This window comes from Pongo pygmaeus, chromosome 6, assembly GCF_028885625.2.
Source record: "Pongo pygmaeus isolate AG05252 chromosome 6, NHGRI_mPonPyg2-v2.0_pri, whole genome shotgun sequence".
NCBI lineage: Eukaryota > Metazoa > Chordata > Mammalia > Primates > Hominidae > Pongo > Pongo pygmaeus.
In genome coordinates, this window is record NC_072379.2 from 100774093 (window position 1) to 100796660 (window position 22568).

The 22568-nt window shown below is 39.3% G+C and overlaps 1 protein-coding gene across 4 annotated transcripts in view; it reads left to right on the top strand.

Moving 5' to 3' along the window:
- The window catches only part of GSAP (gamma-secretase activating protein), a 104974-nt gene continuing 82406 nt past the window's right edge, over nt 1-22568 (top strand). Inside the window, exons 1-5 of one of the 4 annotated variants that reach the window (XM_054494958.2) lie at nt 1-204; nt 10270-10346; nt 11762-11818; nt 18986-19055; nt 19367-19420. In XM_054494958.2, coding sequence (XP_054350933.1) covers nt 96-204; nt 10270-10346; nt 11762-11818; nt 18986-19055; nt 19367-19420 — 367 coding nt within the window. In that variant the 5' untranslated portion in view covers nt 1-95. Of the gene's footprint in view, nt 205-4518; nt 4537-10269; nt 10347-11761; nt 11819-18985; nt 19056-19366; nt 19421-22568 lie in introns of those variants that run through there. The other 3 variants (XM_054494960.2, XM_063667685.1, XM_063667686.1) reach the window with 3 other exon arrangements.

The following is a 22568-nucleotide window of genomic DNA, read 5'->3' on the forward strand; positions in this document are numbered from 1 at the left end:
GGCGGGCGCGGGGACGCGAGGGCGAGGCGGCCACGCGGGGCCGGGAATGCCCGCGGTGCGGGGCCCCAGAGCCGCCCGGTGGTCGTGTCCGGGCGATGGCTCTCCGCCTGGTCGCCGACTTCGACCTCGGGAAGGACGTGCTCCCGTGGTTGCGGGCGCAGCGGGCAGTGTCGGAGGCCAGCGGGGCCGGAAGCGGCGGCGCAGGTGCCGGAGGCGCGCGGCTGGGCGGTGGAGGGGGCGGGGAGTGGGAGTCCCTCATACCCTCCGGACTCCGACCCGGCGGGGAGCAACCCGGGGCGTCGCCGCCCTGGGAAGGCTGGTGCGGGGGCGCCGCTCCCCTCCTCAGAGGGCTGTTTTGGCTTTGCCACCCTCACCCAGCCACGGCGGAAGGTCTGGGGGCAGAGCCCGGGCCAGGTCGCCGTGGGGCCTGAGGCGCCTGGCTCGCTGCCGGCCCGCGGAAATTCACCCTTGGCAGAGGGGCCGGGCCGCTGGCGGTTCCCTCAGCATCACCTCACGGCAAGGGCAGAGGGTCGTGCTCAGCTCAGCGGTCGCATCCCACCTCCCGGGGGATTCATCGGCAGCGCAGGGGCTTTGCCAAGACAGGGGTCCTCCTGGAAGCTTCACGTTTTGAGAAAGAATCCGTGACGACCAAGCAAACCACCCTATACCTAACAGTGGAACAGTTTGTCCCCACATTTGCGAGACGTGTTTATGTGTTTGTTGAACCATGTCCGTGGCTCAGGGGACATGGGCCTCGGCGGTGAGGCGCGAGAGGGCAGGGGCCGCCTCCAGGCTGCGCGCGGCGGGGCGAGAGCCCCCAGCCGCCCCCGAGCTCCGCACCTGTGCAGGCTGGGGCTGCGCGCGAGATGCTGGGCTCTCGGCCTCGCCACCTCCGGGCTTTTTGATGATTCGGTAAGGGAGTGAAAGTGACTTTTGAGCCTTCCCAGCACTGATCTGTTTTAAAGAAGGGGAACTTTGTGATTTCTCACAAAGTTTTTAAAGTCTTCTGTAAATGTTGGAGCTTCAGAGCTTAAATGCCGCCTCAAAGCAATGATGCCTGTAGGTCTCACCTTGTGTGTAGGGCGCTGTCCACTTCAGTGAATTTGGAAGTGGGTATTAAATGACCCACATCTACAACCCCTTTCCCTTAAACACTGGTGAAAGTTTTCTTGATGTGAGTTATATATCAAGTTGCTATCTTGTATCTTCACACTCTCCTATGACTATAGCGAAATTATTTGTAGGTTTCCTTGGCTTGGAATATTATTAGCTCCAAATAAGGAGTTATATGTTTGTGTAGCATATGCATTGCGTTTGCATTAGTGTCATGCTTAGTAAGGCTTTACTTTCTTTCGAGGTGGAAAGGGTGGTCAAGGAATAATTTTATACAAAAATTAGCTGGGCGTGGTGACACGCGCCTGTAATCCCAGCTACTCGGGAGGCTGAGGCAGGAGAATCGCTTGAACCTGGGAGGCAGAGGTTGCAGTGAGCCGAGCTCTCGCCACTGCACTCCAGCCTGAGCAACAGAGTAAGTCTCAGTCTCAAAAAAAAAAAAAGCGCCCAAATGTCTGACAAGTTTTTGAAGGCTTAACTTTTTGAAATACAACAGACAGCTCTGTCTTCTACCACCAAGTACTCCTTTTTCTGGACTCCCACTTTATTTTGCTAAATGGCAGGTGTCCGCAAATGAGAAGTTAGATAAGTGTGAAATGCCACAGTCTTATGTTTCCGTAATGTGTGTCGTGCTTGAAAAGCTGTGTGTGACCCACTGGGACCTGGCTTCCTTGTAGCTTTCGCTCATCTGAATAAATATAAACTTGTGTATTGACCTTCCACTAAACAACAGATAGCCCTAGGTCCTCAGAAGGTACTTTCTGGAAATACTAGCTTTTCTGATACTGGTAGTATTTTGCTCTTTCAGAGCAAATATCTTGTTAAGATATTAGCCCTGTTATACTAAGAGAATTATCACCTCTGATAATCACCAGTGGGTGGTACCTCAAAAATACCCCTACACAAATTAATTCCTGTTCTGTTATTTATAGCAGTGGCAGGGAAATCTGGGATTCTGTCTCATTTCTAGCGCAGCAGTTACTACACACATTTGTGGAAATCATTATCCTTTTAAAGTTCTAGCTTTTCAAATGTAAATTATGAATTACTATACCATTGTAATGCCTCCTCTATGCATATTTGCTTTCTAAATTTGAAGCCTTAATGTTTTTACATCAACAAATACAATTGAAGTTTTCTTAGAGGTGCTAAGTAATTCTCATGAGATATGTATGATATATTCCTGGCAAAACAGAGAGCTGGGCTGAGTCAGCCATGGAAATTCTGTGCCTGTAAGCATTTTGGTCAACAAGGGGTCAAGGAGGAAGGAGAACAGATTTGGTTACTGCATTTGCTCCTGGTTCTGGGTTGAACTTTTGAGAAAACAGTTTCTCCTGAAATAAAAGAAGATATTTGTTAAAAATCAAAACAACTACATAAAAGAATATTTTAACAGGTAGCTGTAAATGATAAAAGAAAAAAAAAAAAAACCACCAAAGTAAAACCGTGTATCCACTACCCAGCTTAAAAATGGAGCAATGTCAAGACCCTTGGAAGTCTCTTATGTGCTCCTTTCTGATTCTATTTCTTTCTCTCATCCTCACCTCCTAGGTTAGCAACCATTTACATTTTTATATTTTAACATTACTTTGACTTTATTTGTAGTTTTAGCCTATATGTATGGGCAAAATATTTCATTTTGCTTGCCTGTGAACTTTAAAGCATACTGTGTGCATTCCTTTTGCTTATTTTCCTTCTCAATATTGTGAGATTTACCCATATTGACTGGCTAGCTGCAGGTTATTAATTTGTATTAATTAATGCTATATAGTGTTCCATCGTGTGAATTCAACACAATGGTGGACATGGAGATGCACCCCTTAGATTTTCCTTTCAAAGAAGAGCTTGTCCCGGGTGCTGTGAGTATAGTCAGCAGGCAGTCTTCAGCTGTCAGCCCCTTCAGGGATTGCCTGGCAAGAGGGCTGCCCTACCCAACTTCACTTCCTTTTGGGTATGGACCACATGAGATTGAGTGGGCTTTAAAGCCCTGGCCATTTTGACCGAACATGGGACAACTCCATTTCAGTTCTGAAGCTTCCTCTTTGGGGGACCCAAGGTCACCTGAGGATATTGTGCCTGCGTTGCTACTGGACTTCTCACCCTACCAGGACTTGCTTCCTTCTCCTTCCTCTTAAGGGTGTTAATCCCACTTTCCTGAGCACTCCCTGATGAACATACTGGGTACTAAACTCTGTCTCAGAGTGCTTCCTGGGGAAACCAACTTATTTTTCCAGTGGGTGGCTTTTGGGGGGGTTTCTGGGGTTTGCTGTATGGTCAGTACTCTTACTAACCACTTGGTGCACACAGGCGTATGTTTCTCTAGAATGTATGTCTAAAAGTGGAGTTGCTAAGTCATGGGCTGTGCACATCTTCGTCTTTCCTGGGCAGTGCCAAATTGTTTTCCAAAGTGTTGTACTTATTAACACTGTGACTTGTGGTGTGGAAATGTTTCTGATACTCACTATCCTCACAAGTCCTCGACAGTTCAAGATTTAATTTTTTTTTTTGTCAAACTGGTAGGATTAATTATTTCATTGTGCTCCGAGGTTGATCATCTCTATGTATTTACTGGCCACTTGAATTTCCCTGCCTGTGAAGTGCCTATTCATCCTTTTGTCCACTTTCCTATTTTTTTTAATTGATTATTTTAGGGGTTATGTTTTTGGGATTATAGTTCTTTATCACATGTGTTGCAAATATTTTTCTCTTAGTCTGTCCCTTCTGTTTCTGTTTGTGATGGTGCCTTTGATAAACAGGAGTTCTTAATTTTAATGTAGTCTAAATTAGGAATTTTTCTTTATAGTTTGTACCTTTTCAGCTCTCTTAAATCCTCCCTGTTTTGAAGTCATGAAGACATTTTTAATATTAACTTTTGGAAGCTTTATGACTTTTTCACCTTTTGATTTTAATCCACCTAGAATTTATTTTTATGTGATTTATAGGAGTCCAATTTAAAAAAAAATATATTAATAGCTAATTGTTTCAATATTATCAACCAAATAGTCCTTTTAGTTCTCACAACAAAGCCACTTCTGTCACATCAAGCTTCCTTATGTAGGTCTCCTTTTCTGAGTTCATTTTGTTTCATTATCTCAACTTGACAACTTTTTTTTTTGAGAGTCGAGCTCTGTCGCCCTAGCTGGAGTGCAGTGGCGCAATCTCAGCTCACTGCAACCTCCGCCTCCCGGGTTCAAGCGATTCTCCTGCCTCAACCTCCCAAGTAGCTGGGGTTACAGGCATATGCTGCCATGCCCAGCTAATTTTTATATTTTTAGTAGAGACAGAGTTTCACCATATTGGTCAGGCTGGTGTTGAACTCCTGACCTCAGGTGATGCGCCCACCTCGGCCTCCCAAAGTGCTGGGATTACAGGTGTGAGCCACCATGCCCGGCCATGACAACATCTTAATAACTATGCTTTATGGTAAGTATTGATAACTGGTAGGGTAAGTCCCCTCACCTTAGTATTCTTCACGAGTGTCTTAGCTATTGTATGCACTTTGCTTTTTCATATATATATTTTTGAATCTGCCTGTCAGATTTTACAAAAAAAGTTAATTTGGATTTCCTTTAGTCACATTGCCTCTATAGATCAGCTTGGGGAGAATTGGCATCTTTACAATATTGAATCTTCCCAACTATGAACAAAATATAGCTCATTATTTATTTAGATCTTTTAAAATGACTCTTAATAAGTCTTAGAATTTTCTCCATGAAGGTTCTGCACCTGTTTTGCTAGATTTCATCCTAGGTTATTTTTTTGTTGCTCTCATAACTAGCACACTTAAAAACATGACATGTTGTAACTATTGCTGGTATGTAGCACTATAGTAGATAGGTCTTATATGTTGACTTTTGTATCCCGTGCTTAATCCCTTGTTGGGATTGATCACATCTTCAAGAAAATAAGATCTGCAATATGTAAGTTTTCTAACATTTGAATGTCAATATTTAAGACTGGAAAGGATGTAGATTTTCTTGCCTGCTTTTATTAGTCTTGGATTTATGATACACCAGATTGACTTGTCTTTCAAATATTGTAATCTTTGCCAGGGAAGTGGTATATTTTACCAAGTGACTGATTCGAGAATAATACTTTTTTTTGTTGCCTCCTATGTATTCCTAGATTGATTTGGGGGCCAGAGGGTTACCTTAATCACATTGTTTTCACTTTTTTTTTTTTTTTTTTTACTATTTTCTTGCCAGTATCTGTCCTTTTTACTTTTCTTTCCACTAATTCTTTCCTAGTCTCCTTTTCTAATTCTCATCTCTCTCTTAACTTCATTTTACTCAGAATATGAAATATAAATCACATAATGTTTACTGCATAGGTTTAGGAATTATAATAACTGGTCATCTTGAGCCTGAGGATTTATATGAATTATTTACAGAATAGGAATGTTATAGGTATAATCATATTTTATCACCTCTTGATGTATGTATTAGGAACTAGTTCAAAATTTTGTATAAGGCTGCATGACATTTTTCTCCTTAAGTATGGTCATTGGAAAGACAAATACTTTAATTTTTGTCTCATAGCAGTTTGGGATAAAATGTATACATTTGAGAAACCCTCTTCCTGTAAAGTGAAATCACTTTTGTTTGACAAAGAATAGATTGAAACGCATGAGCATATCTGGCCAACCAGCTTTTGTTTTACAAGAGCTATGCCTTGCCAATACCTTTAGTATTTAGGTACTCTCCTTTCTTTATAGGTTTACCTATGCAAGTATCTATCAAAATGCTACATTGTTTTATTCATGAGCAGTGAGTATACTAAACTGTGAAATTAAACCACATTTCCTCATTTGAAATTGCAAAACTTCTTCCTCTGGACTTTCCAGTGATGAACTACTGGGAGAAGAGTCAGAATGAATAAGCAAAGAGGTTACTGAATACTTCTTTTAAAAGGGTGTGTTAAAACATGGGCAACTAGTCCAGGGAGGAAGAGCCGATGGCTTAATACTATGTGGTGAGACATTGGTCTCTGGATTTGCAACATTACCAAATTTGTCTATTTCACATGTCCTTGAAATGTGAACTGTGTACTTAACTGCAGGTTATTCAGCCCTGCAGTTATTACCTAATGTTCCCATGAAAACATTATTTTTATTTCTTTCAACTCTCTGTCTACCATGGTTATATTATAAGATGGTCCAAGTTATGCCCTCTAACAAATATTGCTTAATATGTAATGTACATTTGTAGTTCAATGGTTCTTAACCCTGGCTGTACATTAGAATCACCCAGGGAATCTAAAACAAATACATATACACCAGAGAGTGGGCTCCACACCAGCTCAATAAAATCAGAATATCCTGGGTATGGCTTGGGGCATCAGTGTTCTTTTAAAAGCTCCCTTAATGATTTTAAGACAGCCAGAGTAGTTTAATGGGATAAAAATGTGCCATTTATTGTAATCTGCGTTTGTTGGAGAATTTTTTTCTCTTAGTATTATAGTAATCTGAAAATAGATATGCTTTTGCAAGTAAATTGGATTTAGCAAGATTTCTTGTAAAGGAGTTCTTATCTTAGCCGAAACCTTTTAAGTGTACTTTTGCGACGATCTCTCCTAGCATACTTATAATCTTGAAAGAAAAAAATACTTCTCAAAATATTGACACATTGCATTCCAGAAGTTTTGAGTCATGTACAGGATGAAACAACTCACTGAAATTCTCTTCAGATGTCTACAATATCTACCTTTCAAAGGACTTTTGAGTAATTACCCATTTTCTCATTGTAAGCTTCATACAGAACACTCAGCCCATTGTTCTGTTTACCTTTTTCTAGGTTTGAGTTCAGTCTATGCCACCTTTTCACTGTATATTGGTCAAGTATCATTATCTCATTGAGAAGTATAGTAGGGTAGGCCTGGAATACCTTATACAATGGAGATGAGATAGAAATGAGAACTCTCTAAATTGTGAAGGCCTACTTAGCCATAAACTTATTATTATTATTGAGAGATAGGGTTTTGCTGTGTTGCCCAGGTTGGTCTTGAACTCCTGAGCTCAAGCCATCCTCCCATCTTGGCCTCCCAGAGTGCTGAGATTACAGGCATGAGTCATCATGCTTGGCCCATAAACTGATTATTTAAATCCTAGTCTCCTAAGAGACCAAATTATTATCCTTATTATCCTTCAGTGTGAAGTGAGTCTGACAGCTCCATATACATGTCAGTATACTGACAAATGTTTATACCCATGTATAGAAAACACTTTGCCCTATCCCTTTGCCCTGCCCCTAGGAGACCCACGAAGCTGCTGCTTGTGAAGGGTGGGGAAGAGACATCTCAGGATGATGTCTAAGTTCTCAGTGAAACCTGCTCTTCCTCTCTCTAAATGTTTCCCACCTCCAGCTCCAGTGCAGGTGTCCAGCTCACCAATTATCTTTATTTTTTATCTTGTCTTTTCCTTTTAGGAATACAGATAGAAATTTGCTGAGTTACAGATATGTTTTGTCAGAATATTAGAATTTGTCATAATCAATGTAATTAACATGTAAAAACTATTCCTGTATGGGAAAAATTAATCAAATTTAAGCAATTTATCTTTTCTTTTTTTTTTTGAGACAGAGTCTTGCTCTGAAGTGCAATGGCTCAATCCCAGCTCATTGCAACCTCCACCTCCTGGGTTCAAGTGATTCTCCTGTCAGCCTCCTGAGTAGCTGGGATTACAGGTGTGCACCACTGTGCCCAGCTAATTTTTTGTATTTTTTAGTAGAGATTGGGTTTCACTATGTTGACCAGGCTGCTCTTGAATTCCTGGCCTCAAGTGATCCGTCTGCCTCAGCTTTCCAAAGTGCTGAGATTACAGGCGTGAGCCACTGTGCCGGCCATAATTTTGGATAACTTTTGAGGAAATTGGGAAAGTACACACTTCTGCCCAATTAGTGATAAGTACAATGCTGAATCTACCAGTGTTTAAATCCTTTAACTGTAGAATTAGGAGAAATATCCTAAAATTTTAGAAGAAAGATGGTCAGTTAACTTATAAGTTAAATGTTTTGTGTAAAGAGTCTGTATATCCTTCAGCAAAATAGGGCTTTCATATAGATAAGGACACAAGTTAAAGTTCACAGCTTAGTTAATTTTCACCAAGTGAAACACAGTTATGCAACTAAGTCTCAGAACAGGAAGGAGAATATTAATGGAACCTCAGAAGTCCTTCATGCTCCTTTCTAACAGTCACTTATCTAACACTGTAGATTAGTTGTGCCCATTATTGAAAACTTGTGTATGAATTGAAACATACAATTTGTACCTTCTTTTGGTGGTGGGGAAGGTTCTTTTGCTCAGTTTCATATGTGTTATTGCAGAATATTAATTCATTGTTTTGTACTATTCCACTGTTTGGATATAACACAATTTATTCATTCTTCACTTCATGGATAGTTTGGGTTTCTGGTTTGGGCAATAATGTACCACAGTACTATAGACATTCTTATGTGTCCCTTGCTGAATATATGTATATATTTCTTTTGAAGATATATGTACAAGTGCAGTTGCTGAGTCATGTGTTCAGCTTCACTAGCTACTGCCAGTTTTCCAATTTATACTCCCATTAACAATGTATGAGAGTTTCAGTTGCTTCAGATTTTTTTTTGCATCACAGAATACTAAAACATAATAAGTCAAGGATGCATGTTTTAACTTTTAGTATAACTAATAAAAGAATAGCAAAAACATATAACTGACAAGTTAATAGGTAATAGAATGAAATAGTAAACTTAGTCCAGAAGAGTAGTAAAACAGGTGAGACACATAGAAAACAAATAGCAATATGATAAATATCAACCCAATATGTTAGTAATTACATTAAATGTAAATGGACTACATATCCCAATTAAAAGATTAAGAATGTCAGATTGGAGGAAAAAATCTCAAGTGGATACTGCTTATAAAACATATCTTCAATATAAGGACACAGGAAGATTAATAACAGAAAGTTATGCAAGCACTAACCAAGCTGATGTAGTTATACTAGTATTGGACAAAGTAGACCTTAAAGTAAAAATAATTATTAGAAATAAAGGACATTGTATAATGAATAAAGGGTTGCTAATCCAGCTCCTATTTTAAAAACTTATGTGTAATTTTTCACACCCAACTATGTGCAGTTACAAAGACTTTATCTGACAGGCCTTATGGGGGAAAGCTACCCTCCCCAAATCTGACTTGGTGTGTGGCCAATGCCCTGTAGTCCCTGAAATGAGTTGTGACTGTGATTCAGGCCCCGCTGGCCAGCCATACTCTTATAGATAGATGCATCCCTAGCCCGGGTTCTTCATTTAGAGGCCTCTTTATCAGAGGCCTTTAGCAGAGACCTTTCTCAGTAGCCTCTAAACCACTAAAACCACCTTAGCAGCGGGGAGAGGGGAGCTTCAAAGACTGTTTTTTCTCTACTCCAGTGAAATACTTTTCCACTCCTAGCTCTTCTCCCTCTCCCTACCCTCGGCCCCTGTATCCATGATACTGCAGGAACCTTTTTGGCAGGGTCCCTCGATAGTGAAGAGAGCTCCATATCTGTGCTGATTCACCTGACCCTTGGCTAACGGCACCATTCCATGGGGAGAAAATAGACCAGGGACATTAGCACTTTCTCTTGTTAACCTCTTGCTTTATAGCATCACAGTAAGTGATTAAAAGCTTGACTGTTAAAAAGTTAATATTAACTTTTTAATCTTGTTTTAATTGAGTACTCAGACACCTGGCAGCTCAGCTTAGAACCTAACAGTGGTTAATCTACCAGGAGGCTATAACAATTTCAAACTCGTATGCCCTTAATGATGTATCCTCAAAATGCATAAAGCAAAAACTAATAGATACTTGAAATTTATTGTATAACATTCACACAGAAAAGAGTGTACAGCTCAGTGAGTTATTGCAGAGTGTATCAGTATACCCAAAACATTTAACATTACCAACACCTAACAAGGCTCGCTTGAGATACCTCTCAATGACTATGGCTTTCTCCTTCCTTAAAGGTCACTACTGTTTATACTTCTAATAAAAGAGATTTGTTTTGCCTGTTTTTAAGTTTTATATAATAGAATTATTAGTATATATTTATATTTGGCTTCCTTCACTAATATATTGGTTAGATATGTTTCTAACCATCTTCTGCTGAGTATTAACCTCCTATTATCATTTCAGATGTTTTAGAAAACGATTATGAGAGCTTACGTGTGTTAAATGTTGAAAGAAATGGAAATATTATTTATACCTATAAGGTATGTCTATATTCTTTTGTATTGTGGTAAGATGTAAAATTTACTGTTTTTGATCATTTATATTCTCTTTTTACAGAATTCTATACTGTATCTTGTTGAAGGGTAATGAATAAACTTGTTGGCATTTAATCTTAACATATGACTTTGTGTGTGTGAGACTGAATAAAGTGATTGAAATTTAGCAGTATTAGGCTGGGCATGGTGGCTCACAATTGTAATTCTAGCACTTTGGAAGGCTGCAACCTGCAGATCACTTGAGGTCACGAGATCGAGACCAGCCTTGCCAACATGGCAAAACCCCGTTTGTACCAAAAAATACAAAAATGAGCTGGGCGTGGTGGCGCACACCTGTAGTTCCAGCTACTCAGGAGGCTGAGGCAGGAGAATCGCTTGAACCCAGGAGGTGGAGGTTGCAGTGAGCTGAGATTGTGCCACTGCACTCCAGCCTGGGTGGCAGAGCGAAACCCTGTCTCAAAAAAAAAAAAAAATTTTTTTTTAGTATTAAATGTTTCTTCATTTTAAAATAAAACTAAACGGGCATATCTGACATAATACTCAAATTTTGAATTAATGAACAATTTCATTTTCTGGACAAAAAATGCCAAGTAAAAATGTTTAAACCTAATTAATATGTTAACATTTTATCATTGGAGAAAATATTAAATATGATTACTCTCTTCAGACGTAGATATGTTAGGACTTTTAAAGCATTATTATTATTTTGTTTTTAGAAACAGTCTTGCCCTGTCACCCAGGCTGGGGTGTGGTGGCACAATCATAGCTCATTGCAGCATCAAACTCATGGGCTCAAGTAGGTTCCTTGAGCTCCTGCCTCAACCTCCCCAGTAGCTAGGACTACAGGCACCTGAAGCATTGTTATTTAACAATGTGTTTTCAATGTCAAATGTTCTAAGGAAAATTTAACTTTACTATAATAAGCACATATGAATAATTCAAATGGCCAGTTTGCTTTGCACAATTATATCACTGTGCTTTTTAAAGTAAAAATAATTATTTTAAGTTGTGTCTTAGAATGTTACCTTTAAGGAATTGTGTGATTCACAATGTTTTACTTATAAGAATGTTATGGACTTGTCCTAGCCATCCCTATTATCTGTCATATGTGTATATTTTCAAAGACATAAGTGGAAGTATAAAAAAATTTACGCCTTCACCATGCTCAGTCCTACTAGACAGTTCCCCAAACTCACTGAGCTCTACAGTGTTGATCCATTTCATTCTTTGAGCCCAAATGACTAGCTGAACTGGATTCAGTCCCCCTCTGACAGGCATAGAAAGCTTCTTTTAGAGTGCTTACTGCTAAGATTGAGTTATTGCAGGTTGGTTTTAAAACTGGTAACATTCTAACTTCCTAAACAATGATATTTAATAAACATCTGGTTAATTTTTTTTAGGATGATAAGGGAAATGTCGTCTTTGGATTATATGATTGTCAAACCAGACAAAATGAGGTAAAAATCATAGATTACTCATTGGTTACTTTACCGCCTTTAGAGTTTTCTTTGTCTCCTCCTTTTTCTAGATATAAATTCTAACTTTATTTTCTCTTTTTCTCTAAACATTTTATTTGAAAAAACAGAATTGCAATTTGAGGCATACACACAGACCAGGGTAGTCTTTGGTATGTCCAAAGAACTAAGAAAGGTTGGGGGTTTTATCAGAAAGAGAAATGTTACACATGGCTTTGAAAGAAAACTCATTGGCAATAGGAAAGTTTCCAGGAGCTGGCAAGATCTCGGTGTGTGAAAGCAGTAGGTAAAACTAGTTTTAGAGCCATGGCAGTTTGTTTCAGCAGCTACTAGGTGAAGCTGTTCTTAAGTTTATGGCATTTGGTCATTTTGGCAGCTGGCTTGCACAATACCTGGGCAGGCACTTGTGCCCTGTGTGCTTCTCTTTTCCTCTCCTGATCTCTTGATTTAACTTGATTGAGTATGACAGAATAACTCCAATTCTTGTAATCAGTTATCACAGTACATGCAACAGTTTTATTCATTTATTTATTCATTTATTCATTTATTTGTTGATGGGCATCTGTTTCTAATATTTGCCTATTATGAACACTATTGTATACATAGCTATTTTGTCATTCTTTTGTGTGTGTATCTAGGAGTGGGAATACCAACTTTATTTTCTAAAAAATTATATTTCTTTGCATTCCTTCTCTTCTCCTTTAACGATCTCTTGGTCCTGTTATCTTAAACAAAAAAAATGCAAGGACTGTTGGACCAAAAAGTGAGGTGAAGTCTCTTAGACCTTTGAGATTTAAGTAAAATTGGTCCAAACAAATTATTCAATATCCTGTAAGAAAGTAGGAGGTCCAGTGTCTTCCTTGAGATTTGTGTACTCCCAGGTCATCGTATAATGACCTCTGACTCTTTCTGCTTAACCTTCACGTGTCTTGTTTCTCATTATTTCTTAGTGATCCAGACAAGGATCCCCTTTCCTTATTTTTTTTCCCCAAATTACTCACATAAGGCGTTGGTTGATGTGACAGGCTTTGTCTAATTCTGGGAGCAAATGGGAGGCAGTAATTTTGTGCCTATGTAAAAACAATTTAGAATTGAATATTAGACATCTTTGAACTTAAATGTCCTTTATCCATTACAAATTTCTTACAGGTCACCTTACTCTTCAGGGTTCCAATATGCTGCTTGGTTAATTCTCTCTTCCCTTCTTCCACCACTTTCACCTTTATTCATTAATTCATTCACCCATTCACTGATCCAACAAATAAGCATTGAGTGTTTTCTCTGTCAGGTGCTGGAGACACAGTGATGATCAACATAAACTCTTTCACAATACACAGTCTAGGGAAAGAGAATAAAATCTCAAGTTTTCAGTGCAATTGTTAGCTTAATTTCTGTGTGGCATGTATTCTAAAAAGGTGGGTTGAGAGGAGACATCATAGTCTGTCTTCTGTCAATCCAGTTGTGGTGACTGCTGCTATCTTTTGTGGTCATATTCCTCTCTCCCAAGACTATGAGCACTTGACAGTAGGAGCGCTTTGCATACCAATGTGTTTCATCCCCCTTACCTTTAGCTTACTGCCTGTGAGTGGTAGGAGTGCAGTGAATGTTTTTCAATGGATTGATAGTGATAGGTTCCCTCCAGAGTGGCTGTTTTTCAAAAATTTTCCAGTGACAAAGCTGCTTTGAATTCCAAAATGTGAAAGTTAGTCCAGAAAATAACTTCGCCAAAGGATAAATTAATAGGAAATTTAAACTAGCTTTGTAAACGGCAAATTTTTCTTCTGAACCGTAGTCGCTAAACAAACCCTCCCCTTCTCCCGTCTCTTCTCCACATAAGCACAACCCTTACAGCCCATATGTTTTTTTTTTACTGACCTTTTGATGGTTTTATTGAAGGAATGGATTTGTATACCAAATCTAGATGGGCTTTAAAATTCTTTTTTCTTTTTTTTTTTTTTTTTTTTTTTGAGACAGAGTCTCACTCTATTGCCAGGCTGGAGTGCAGTGGCGCCATCTCAGCTCACTGCAACCTCCGCCTCCTGGGTTCAAGCAAATCTCCTACCTCAGCCTCCCAAGTTGCTGGAACTACAGGTGTGTGCCACCACACCCAGCTAATCTTTTGTGTGTGTGTGTGTGTATATATATATTTTTTTCTTTTTTCTTTTTTTTTTTTTTTTTTTAGTAGAGATGGGGTTTCCCATGTTGGCCAGGATGGTCTCAATCTCTTGACCTCGTGATCTGCCTGCCTCAGCCTCCAAAGTGCTGAGATTACAGGTGTGAGCCACCGCGCCCGGCCTAAAATTCTTTTCAAATACTATATTTTTCCTTGTAAAGGTGCCACCATGAGGAAAGATGGTGCCATCAAGAGAGAAAAAAAATCTTTCTCTTGGTAGTTGAGCTTCAGGATGGGATAACAGTGTCTGGGTCTTAATGCTTACCCATCCTTCTCTAAAAGTTTTTATTTTTTAAATTTGATAAAACTAGTACAGTAATGTCCTGTGTACTCATCACTCAGTTTCTCTCAATTGTTAAATCTCGTGTAACTATAGGTTAATATATTAAAACCAATAAATTAATGTTGGTAGAATGTGTGCATATAGTTCTATGCCATTTCATTACTTGTGTAGATTCCTGTAATTACCACTGCAATTGAGAAAGAGTTGTTCCATCTCTACAAGATCTATTGGTGTTGAAATTTTACCAGTTCGAATGACGTGTGGAACTATTATCTCCTTTTGAGTCTCTTTACCTTTCCGTGTTTTTGATTGTCTTCGATATTTCCTGTACATTCTTTAAGATCCACATCAGGCAATGTTATACTTTTCGCCCTGATTGTTGAACATAATTTAGAAAACACAAGAGGAGAAGGAAAGTCTATTGTGTTTACCTATATATTTGCTCTTTCCATGGTTCTTTCTGATGTTCTAAGGTTCCTCTTTTATCATTTCCTTTCTCTTTCAAGAACTTTTTTTAGCCATTTTTTTAGGGTAGGTATGCTGATGACAAATTTTCATAGTTTTCTTCATCTGAGAATGTCTTTTTTTCTTTCACTCCTGAAGGATAATTTTGCCAAGTATAGAATTCAGGATTCATAGTTCTTTTTGTTCCTCTCTTGAAAAACATGCCACTTCCTTCTGGGTTCTCTGGTTTCTCATGAGAAATCTGCTGTCTTTTGAATTTTTCTCCCCCCAATATAGATGTCACTTTTTTCTTTGCTGATTTTGAAAAAATTTTTTACTTTCTCCTTAGTTTTCTGAAGTTTGATTGTGCTGTGTCTTGGTGTGGATTTGTTTGGATTTTGCCTGTTTGGGGTTTATTCTGCTTATTGAATCTGTAGTCTCTTGCCAAATTTGGGACATTTTTAGTCATTAGCCAATATTTCTTCAAGTATTTTTTCTTAAAGTTCCAATCTGTTTCTCTTCTCTTTTTATGGACTCTGATTACAAGAATGGTAGATCTTTTGTTATAGTCTCACGGATCTCTGAGGTTCTGTTTCTTTTATTTTTCGATTTTCTGTTGTTTAAATTAGGTAACTTCTATTGTTTTCAAGTTCACTGATTCTTCTGTCCTCTCCACTATGTTGTTGAGCCTACCCATGGAGGTTTTGTTAAAAAAAAAAAAAAAAAATTGGTAATTGTATTTTTCAGTTGTGAAATTTCCATTTGTGTTTTTCTTTATATATTCTATTTCTTGCTGAGATTTTTTTTCATTTGCTTCAAGCATGCTTGTAATTACTTATTGAAGCATTTTTATGACCGTTTTAAAATCTTTGTCAGAAAATTCCAATATCTTTGTTATCTCAGTGCTTGTGCCTATTGTTTTCTCATTGAGTTTGAGATCTTCCTGGTTTTTGGTATGACATGAGGTTTTCTATTGTATGTTAGACATTTCGAGTACTACATTATGAAACTCTGGATGTTATTTAAGTCTTCTCTTTAGCATACCTCCTGTGATAATTTACCTGTTGGGGAATTAGTGGGGTTGGTGGTACAACCTACTACTGCTAGGTTGTGCCAGGGGAAGGTCCAGGTTCTCCACTTGGCCTACTTGGACACCCCAGTGGAGAGAAGTGTCTTGTTATGGCTAGACAGAAGGTGGGATTTCAGTTTCCCCACTTGGCCTCCACTGATACCACAGCAGAGGAGCAGGATGGGGGAAAGGTAGGTGAAGGCCTCATTATCATTGGGTGGTAGTGGAAGTTTTGATTTCCCATTCAGCCACCTTGGAAACCATCCCAGTGAGGAGGTGGAAAGGGAACTCTTTACTACTGGGTCTGGGTGGGAGTCCAGGATCCACGTGGCTTTGCTGGCACTCTTGGTGGGGGAAAGCTTGTTTACCACTGGGAATGGATGAAAGTCCTGATTTCCTACTTGGTCTTCTTTGATACTCTTCTCGCAGAAGGGGGAAGCCTGCCTTGTTACAGCTGGGCAAAGGTGGGAGTGTAAGCTCCCCATGCAGCCTTTGCTGGTAGAGATGGGAGTGGGGTTGCATTTTCTTTTGTGGTGTTTGGCTGGAGTTAGGGTGGTTATAGTAAAAAAGTTTCTCTCTAGCTATGTTTCCCCTTTCCAGTTCCTTTGGCTAGAGAGCATGGGTGTGTGTTTGTTTTTGTCTGCTCCCATCAGTATTTCTGTTGTTTTCACCTCTTTAGCTCTGAGTCTAGGCTATATGACACAAAAGGAAAACCCAGGGAACTTACCACTATGTCATTCATCAGGATCTGAGGTCCCTAAAGAGTCTGCTGCCTTCTCTCGGCATTTCAGAGTCGTCATTGAAACTTAAAAAATATATGTCCCGGGTTTTAAAACTGTACTTGGTGGGAGCAATAGGGACAAGTGGGTTGACTCCACTTTGCCCCACCACCCCTCACCTCAAGTTTTGAGTTAATGGTCTTACCCTGCAATATGCAAATGGGAAGCAGTGTATTACTTATGCTTCCCATTAGCATAAGTAATGGGATAAGCATAAGCACGGTCCCAATAGCTTTCCTTCTTCACCCTCTTCCACCTCTTTCTCCCACCTTCTGTCATGTAGGACTTCCCTGGTAGTGCATACAAGAGTGAATATGACCTAAACTGGTTGGATACAAGAGAATACTTTGCTGGAAATTTGGGACATGGACTCCTCTTTTCCACTGGGTTCGATGATAAGTGAATTCACTGGGTTGGAATTGCTGTGGCTTTGGGGAATAGAACTTGGAGCTCTATTGTGTGGAAGCTGACAAATGTATTGAACCCAGAAAGCTAGGAGAATGTATATTTCCAGCTCTGGATCAAGCCAATACTGAAGTAACACCCCATTCTGTTCAATTTCATGAGCCTCTAATTGTCTTTTTGACTAAGCTAGTCGGGGAAGATTTTTTGATGCTTGGAGTTAAAGACTTCTGATACTTGCACACCTATTGACCTAGAAATTCCACTTTGAGGTTTTGATTCTACAGAAATATCTGCACAAATTCATACAGGTTTATGTAAAAGGTTCATTGGATTATTATATTACCTAAATGTAGGAGGCAAACTAAATGCCCATCAGTAAGTTTTTGGAAATTGATACAGCTATTAAAGGATTAAGAAGTCTATAAATGTACTGGTACAGAAGGCTCTCCAAAACATATTGTTACTTGAAAAAAGCAAGTTGTCAGAATAATACATTCCATTTATGTTTTTAAAAAACTTGCAATGTAACTGTGTAATATAAGTGCATAAATATAGAAAATTTATAAACATGCTTCCTTTTGGAAGAGAGTTGGGATTGGCTGAGTGTAAAGGACTGTCATTTCTTTTGACCTTTTATTTTTGTTTGAGACAGGGTGTCGCTCTGTCACTTGGGCTGGAGTGCAGTGGCACAATCACGGCCCACAGCAATCTTGACCTCCTGGGCTCAAGTAATCCTCCTATCTCAGCCTTCCAAGTAGCTAGGACTACAGGCATGCCACCATGCCTGGCATATTTTTTAAAAAACTTTTGTAGAGACAGGATTTTGTCGTGGTGTCCAGGCTGGCTTTGACTTTTTATTTGATAGTGTTTGAATCTTTTAAACATTGAGACTATACTTATGTTATCTTTGTAATTAAAAGATAACAAACTAAAAATTAAGTGTATGTACCCATTCTTCTTAGTAATAATTTAGAATTAGATTCTTCTTAGTAATAATTTAGAATCCCTCAGTTAGAGCAAGAGTCAAAGGAAACTGACAATTCTCACATGAATTCAGTACCTGATTAACTGAAAGTTCACTTTCTGTAATCAGTTGTTCCCTAACTTTCCCAGCTTTTCCCATCAACTTCTAGCTATAGGGGTCTGGTGTGTTCTCGATACTTTTTTAGTATGCAGATACTAGTAACCTTCTTAATACTTACACTATTTACTGTTTCTCTTAGTCAGTTCTCTTCTGAGGTCTAAGACTGTCTCTTTCCCTTATCCTCTGGGTGTTCTTTAAGAGAGCCTGCCTAATAGAACTGGTGTTCTCTAGTTCCTCAATTTCTACATCACATCCTCCTGCATGGGCATTTTCATTTTCTTTAATATTCAAGAAAATGGAATCTTGCAATATTTTGAACATTTTAAACAACAACAAGGAAAAAAAATTAAAGAAGACTACCTTCCCAGTCCTCTAAATATGAAAGGCCTATGGGAGATGCACTTGTGACAGTGGCTAAGAAAACTAATGATTATTTTGTAATTAATTACCTCAGTAATTACAATAACTAACATTTGAGTGCTTATTGCACTAAGTGCTTCATATAGATTATCTCACTTGATCCCCCTAACAATCCAATGAGTAGATGTTATGATTCCTATTTCACCGATGGGGGGATAGAGAAGCTGAATAATTTATCCAAGGTCACACAGCTAGCAAGTGACAGAGTCAGGATTTGAACCTGGATCTAGCTGGGCTCCAATGTCTATGCTGTTAACCACTATACTTGGTTGTCTCATGGCTAAATATTAGTGCCAACATGGCTTACAATAGCAAACTTTTTTTTGGTAAAGAGTAGTCTGGAATGTGTCAGCATAGCTAAACTAGTTTGATTCTTTACTGAAATATTTTGCCCCAGTAATACTTAGCACAGAGCTTAATGGGAATTTATGTTCATACAATTGTTATTTAATGTATGAAACTTCAAATTAAAAAATACTTTTGTTTCAATAGCTTCTGTATACCTTTGAGAAAGACTTGCAAGTTTTCAGTTGCTCTGTCAACAGTGAAAGAACTTTGCTTGGTAAGTTGAGCTCTTATTGCTACATGTCAAGAACTGAACTACATCTTTCAAGAGTTTCATAGTATTAGATTTTTGCAGTATTAAATTATTATATAACAATAATTTCCTAGGAAAGAAATGTTCTTGAGAAGTTAAGTTTGAAATAAAGAATATGGAGGGTATACCTACAAAAAAGAATGCTTTGTGTTCTGCCCTTATCTTCCGTTGACATATCCTTTGAGCCCTCATCTATTTCAGGTTTAAACTGGTAAACTTTAACAAGCTACCATATGGATCAATTGCTAATGGATTTGTTTTTGTTTTTCCATTAGCTGCAAGTTTAGTTCAGTCTACTAAAGAAGGAAAAAGGAACGAACTTCAACCAGGTAATGAAATTACACTTTTTAGTACCTATGGGTAGATGAAGGTTATTGGTAGATGATTTATTATACTACCAAATAAAATTTCAGGCATCTTTAGGAATAGCCTTATCGTATCTCAGAATAAAAGGCAAAGGTCATGTCAAGCATGAAAAAGACTTAAAAAAAATTTTTTTTCAAGCAAACAGAAAAGTACAGACAATGATCTAACAGTGATTCAGCAGAAGTATTAAGATGGTAATTAGTACCTGCAGGCTAAATAAATGCTGAAGTAGAAACCTATGGTCAGATGTTGGTATAAAAGATTGGGAAAGTCAAGAATGCATCTTTTCTTATATCTGGTTAAGTATTGATTAGTACCTAACACATTGTAAGTACTACACCAGTACTAAAGATTAATTCTGCTCATTTGCTAAGGCCCACTTTATAGTTTTGCAGCTATGTGATGCTCCCTAGCCCCTCCCCACCACCTTTTAAAAAGTGCTGTAAGTCATCCCTCTGTCTATAACTCAACAGTATTGAGTGCCTGCTGGGGGTCAGGCATTATGCATGGTGCTGGAGATACAAGGGTGTGTAAGAGAGATATAGCATCTACCCTCATGGGGCTTTCAGTCTAGTCTAAGGTTTCAAATGCAAATGCATACATTGGCCAGAGAGACCATGTAAATATGTGAAGCAGATTGAATGTAAGAAAAAAATCAAGTGACCAGCAGAATGTCTTTGTTTTTTTTTTTCCATTTTTAACACAGAAACCAAGAAATATTTTTTTTCTTTAATGGAAAAAAAAAAAAGTTCAAGAGATATAGGGACTAGTAGTAGGGTGGGGATGCCCCGTGGGGGACTTTCAAGAAGGGGAGCCACTACTCAGCTCTAGCTTTTTGTTGTCACTAGCAAGTCCAGTGGAACTGGCTTTTCAATTTATCAAGGGAAGTCTGGAGCTTTTTGTAAAGAACGAATTTGTAAATGTTGGCTTGAATATATTTAAAAATCCTACTTGGGACAATAATCACCACCTGTGGGCTGGAGCCAGCCTGTGATTACCATTGGTCAACTTCCGGCCTAGTGGGTCTCCTATCAATCTCTTACTATTCTGCTCCCAGGTGCTTTCCATCTGTTCTGTTTATTTGACACTTAAATTCCTTCTTAAATTACTTCTTTTGTTAGCATAGTTCCCACTCAGATGTATTTTCCTGCCGTTGCATGTGATGGAAAAACCCTTTGTACTTACTTTCCACATGAGGCTTGTGAGGCACTCCCAGGCTTCTCATGACACACATTTCCCCAGAGCCTAGTCTGCAAGGGACCTTCTTGGGGGCCTCAGTAAAATTGTTTATGGGAGATTTGGTGGGCAGGAGGCTCACCTGAAATCTCATCATTTGTATTGCTCATCCTTACCCTCCCGTTGCCATGATATACTGAGAACAACCCCTTCCGTCTTTGGTGCCATGTCCTCCTTTTCCCAGTACTGTCAGCACTCTCTGCTCCTTTTAGAATTAAGCGCAGGGTTTGCTGGAGAGGAGAGGGAACTGGAATAGCTTAAGTGAAATATGATCTGGGACTTCGGTGTTCCGACCCTTAAAACAAGGGTATGGGCAAAACCCCAGGATATGGCTGCGACCTTTGGGCAATAGACCCATTTCTCCAAGAAGAGGAAAGGCCTAGCTGCTGTGTTCCTGGAGGTGGTGAGGGTGGGCATCTGTATAGAAACTTGGGTTGGCTCCTGTGCCTCCCAGTTCTTCTTGAGCCTTATTTTTTTAGCCTTAAAAATTCTTTATTATGTTGGGAAACTGAGTAGTAACTACATTTTTTACATCTATCTATTGTTCACCATCTATGCCTGACTGTCACACAGAACAGTAGTCCTTTATGATTATGTAGATTATAAAATTTACTTTCAGGCCAATTTTAAACTTTACCTGATTGCAACATTAAAATCTATTCAGGGATGCTTGCTCAGTCTTGTTTAAGTTTGATGCACTTATAGTGAGATGACCTGCTTGCATCTTTAAAAACAGTGCAATGAACATTATTAGTTATTATATTGGATACCTCACAACTTTACCATGTTGGCCAGCTCTGCCTAGATATAGTCTGACAGTGCCTCACCTCAGCTGCCCTACCTGTGTCTTGCTTTCTGCCAAGGGCGCTTAGGAAAATCTATTTACTGCCTACACATGTACAGCTTGGAAGTATGGTTGGGCATGATGCCCAGGAGAATAACCCATGACCAATGGTGGCAAGGAACTGAAAGATAAATGGTCTTCCTTTCCGTCTCTAAAGTGGGTAATTGTGAGGTGTACTCCAAGCAGCTTAAAATCCAAGGTGGTCACTAATTTGATAATGCCCCATTTACTGGTGTACTTTTCTTCCCTGCTTCAGTCTTCCCAGTCCCTTATGCCAATGCTGGCTGGAGTGATCCTAGAGTTATATTGCTCCCTGAGTTAAGTTCTTATGTTAGTGTGAATTTCCCCATAACTGTGCCTGAAGCAGAGATTTGAGTCCAATTAATTTATTTGGGGAATGATACTAGGAAAGGCCATTAGGGGAATGTTTAAACAGAGACCTGAAGGTGGGGATGGAACAAGCATGAGGCTATGGAGAAAGCACATTTCTGGCAGATCAGTCATCACAGGACTATACTTGGTAGACTCGCTGTTCAAGGATAGTGAGGAGGTCGGTGAGATGAGTGGAGTGAACAAGGGGCAGAGTGGTAGGAACTGAGGGCAAAGGAAAAAAGAGGTGAGGTGCAGACGGATCACATAGACCCAAGGAGGCCATTGTAAAGGTGTGGCCCTCATTCCTAGTAAAATGGGAAGAGATACGCATACTGAGCAGGGACGTGATCTAACTTGCTTCATAAAAGGATTGCTGTAGCTGCTGCATGGAAGATGGACTGCAGCAGGGCAAGGAGAGAACTATTATAGTCTAATGGCTTGGACTGGTAAAGTGGAGCAAGGGGTAAGTGGCTGTGTTTGGATGTATTCGAAAGATCGACTTGTCAAGATTGGCTGCTTGGCTGGGCACAGTGGCTCACGCCTGTAATCCTAGCACTTTGGGAGGCTGAGGCAGGTGGAACACCTGAGGTCAGGAGTTTGAGAACAGCCTGGCCAACATGGTGAAACCCTGTCTTTACTAAAAATACAAAAATTAGCCG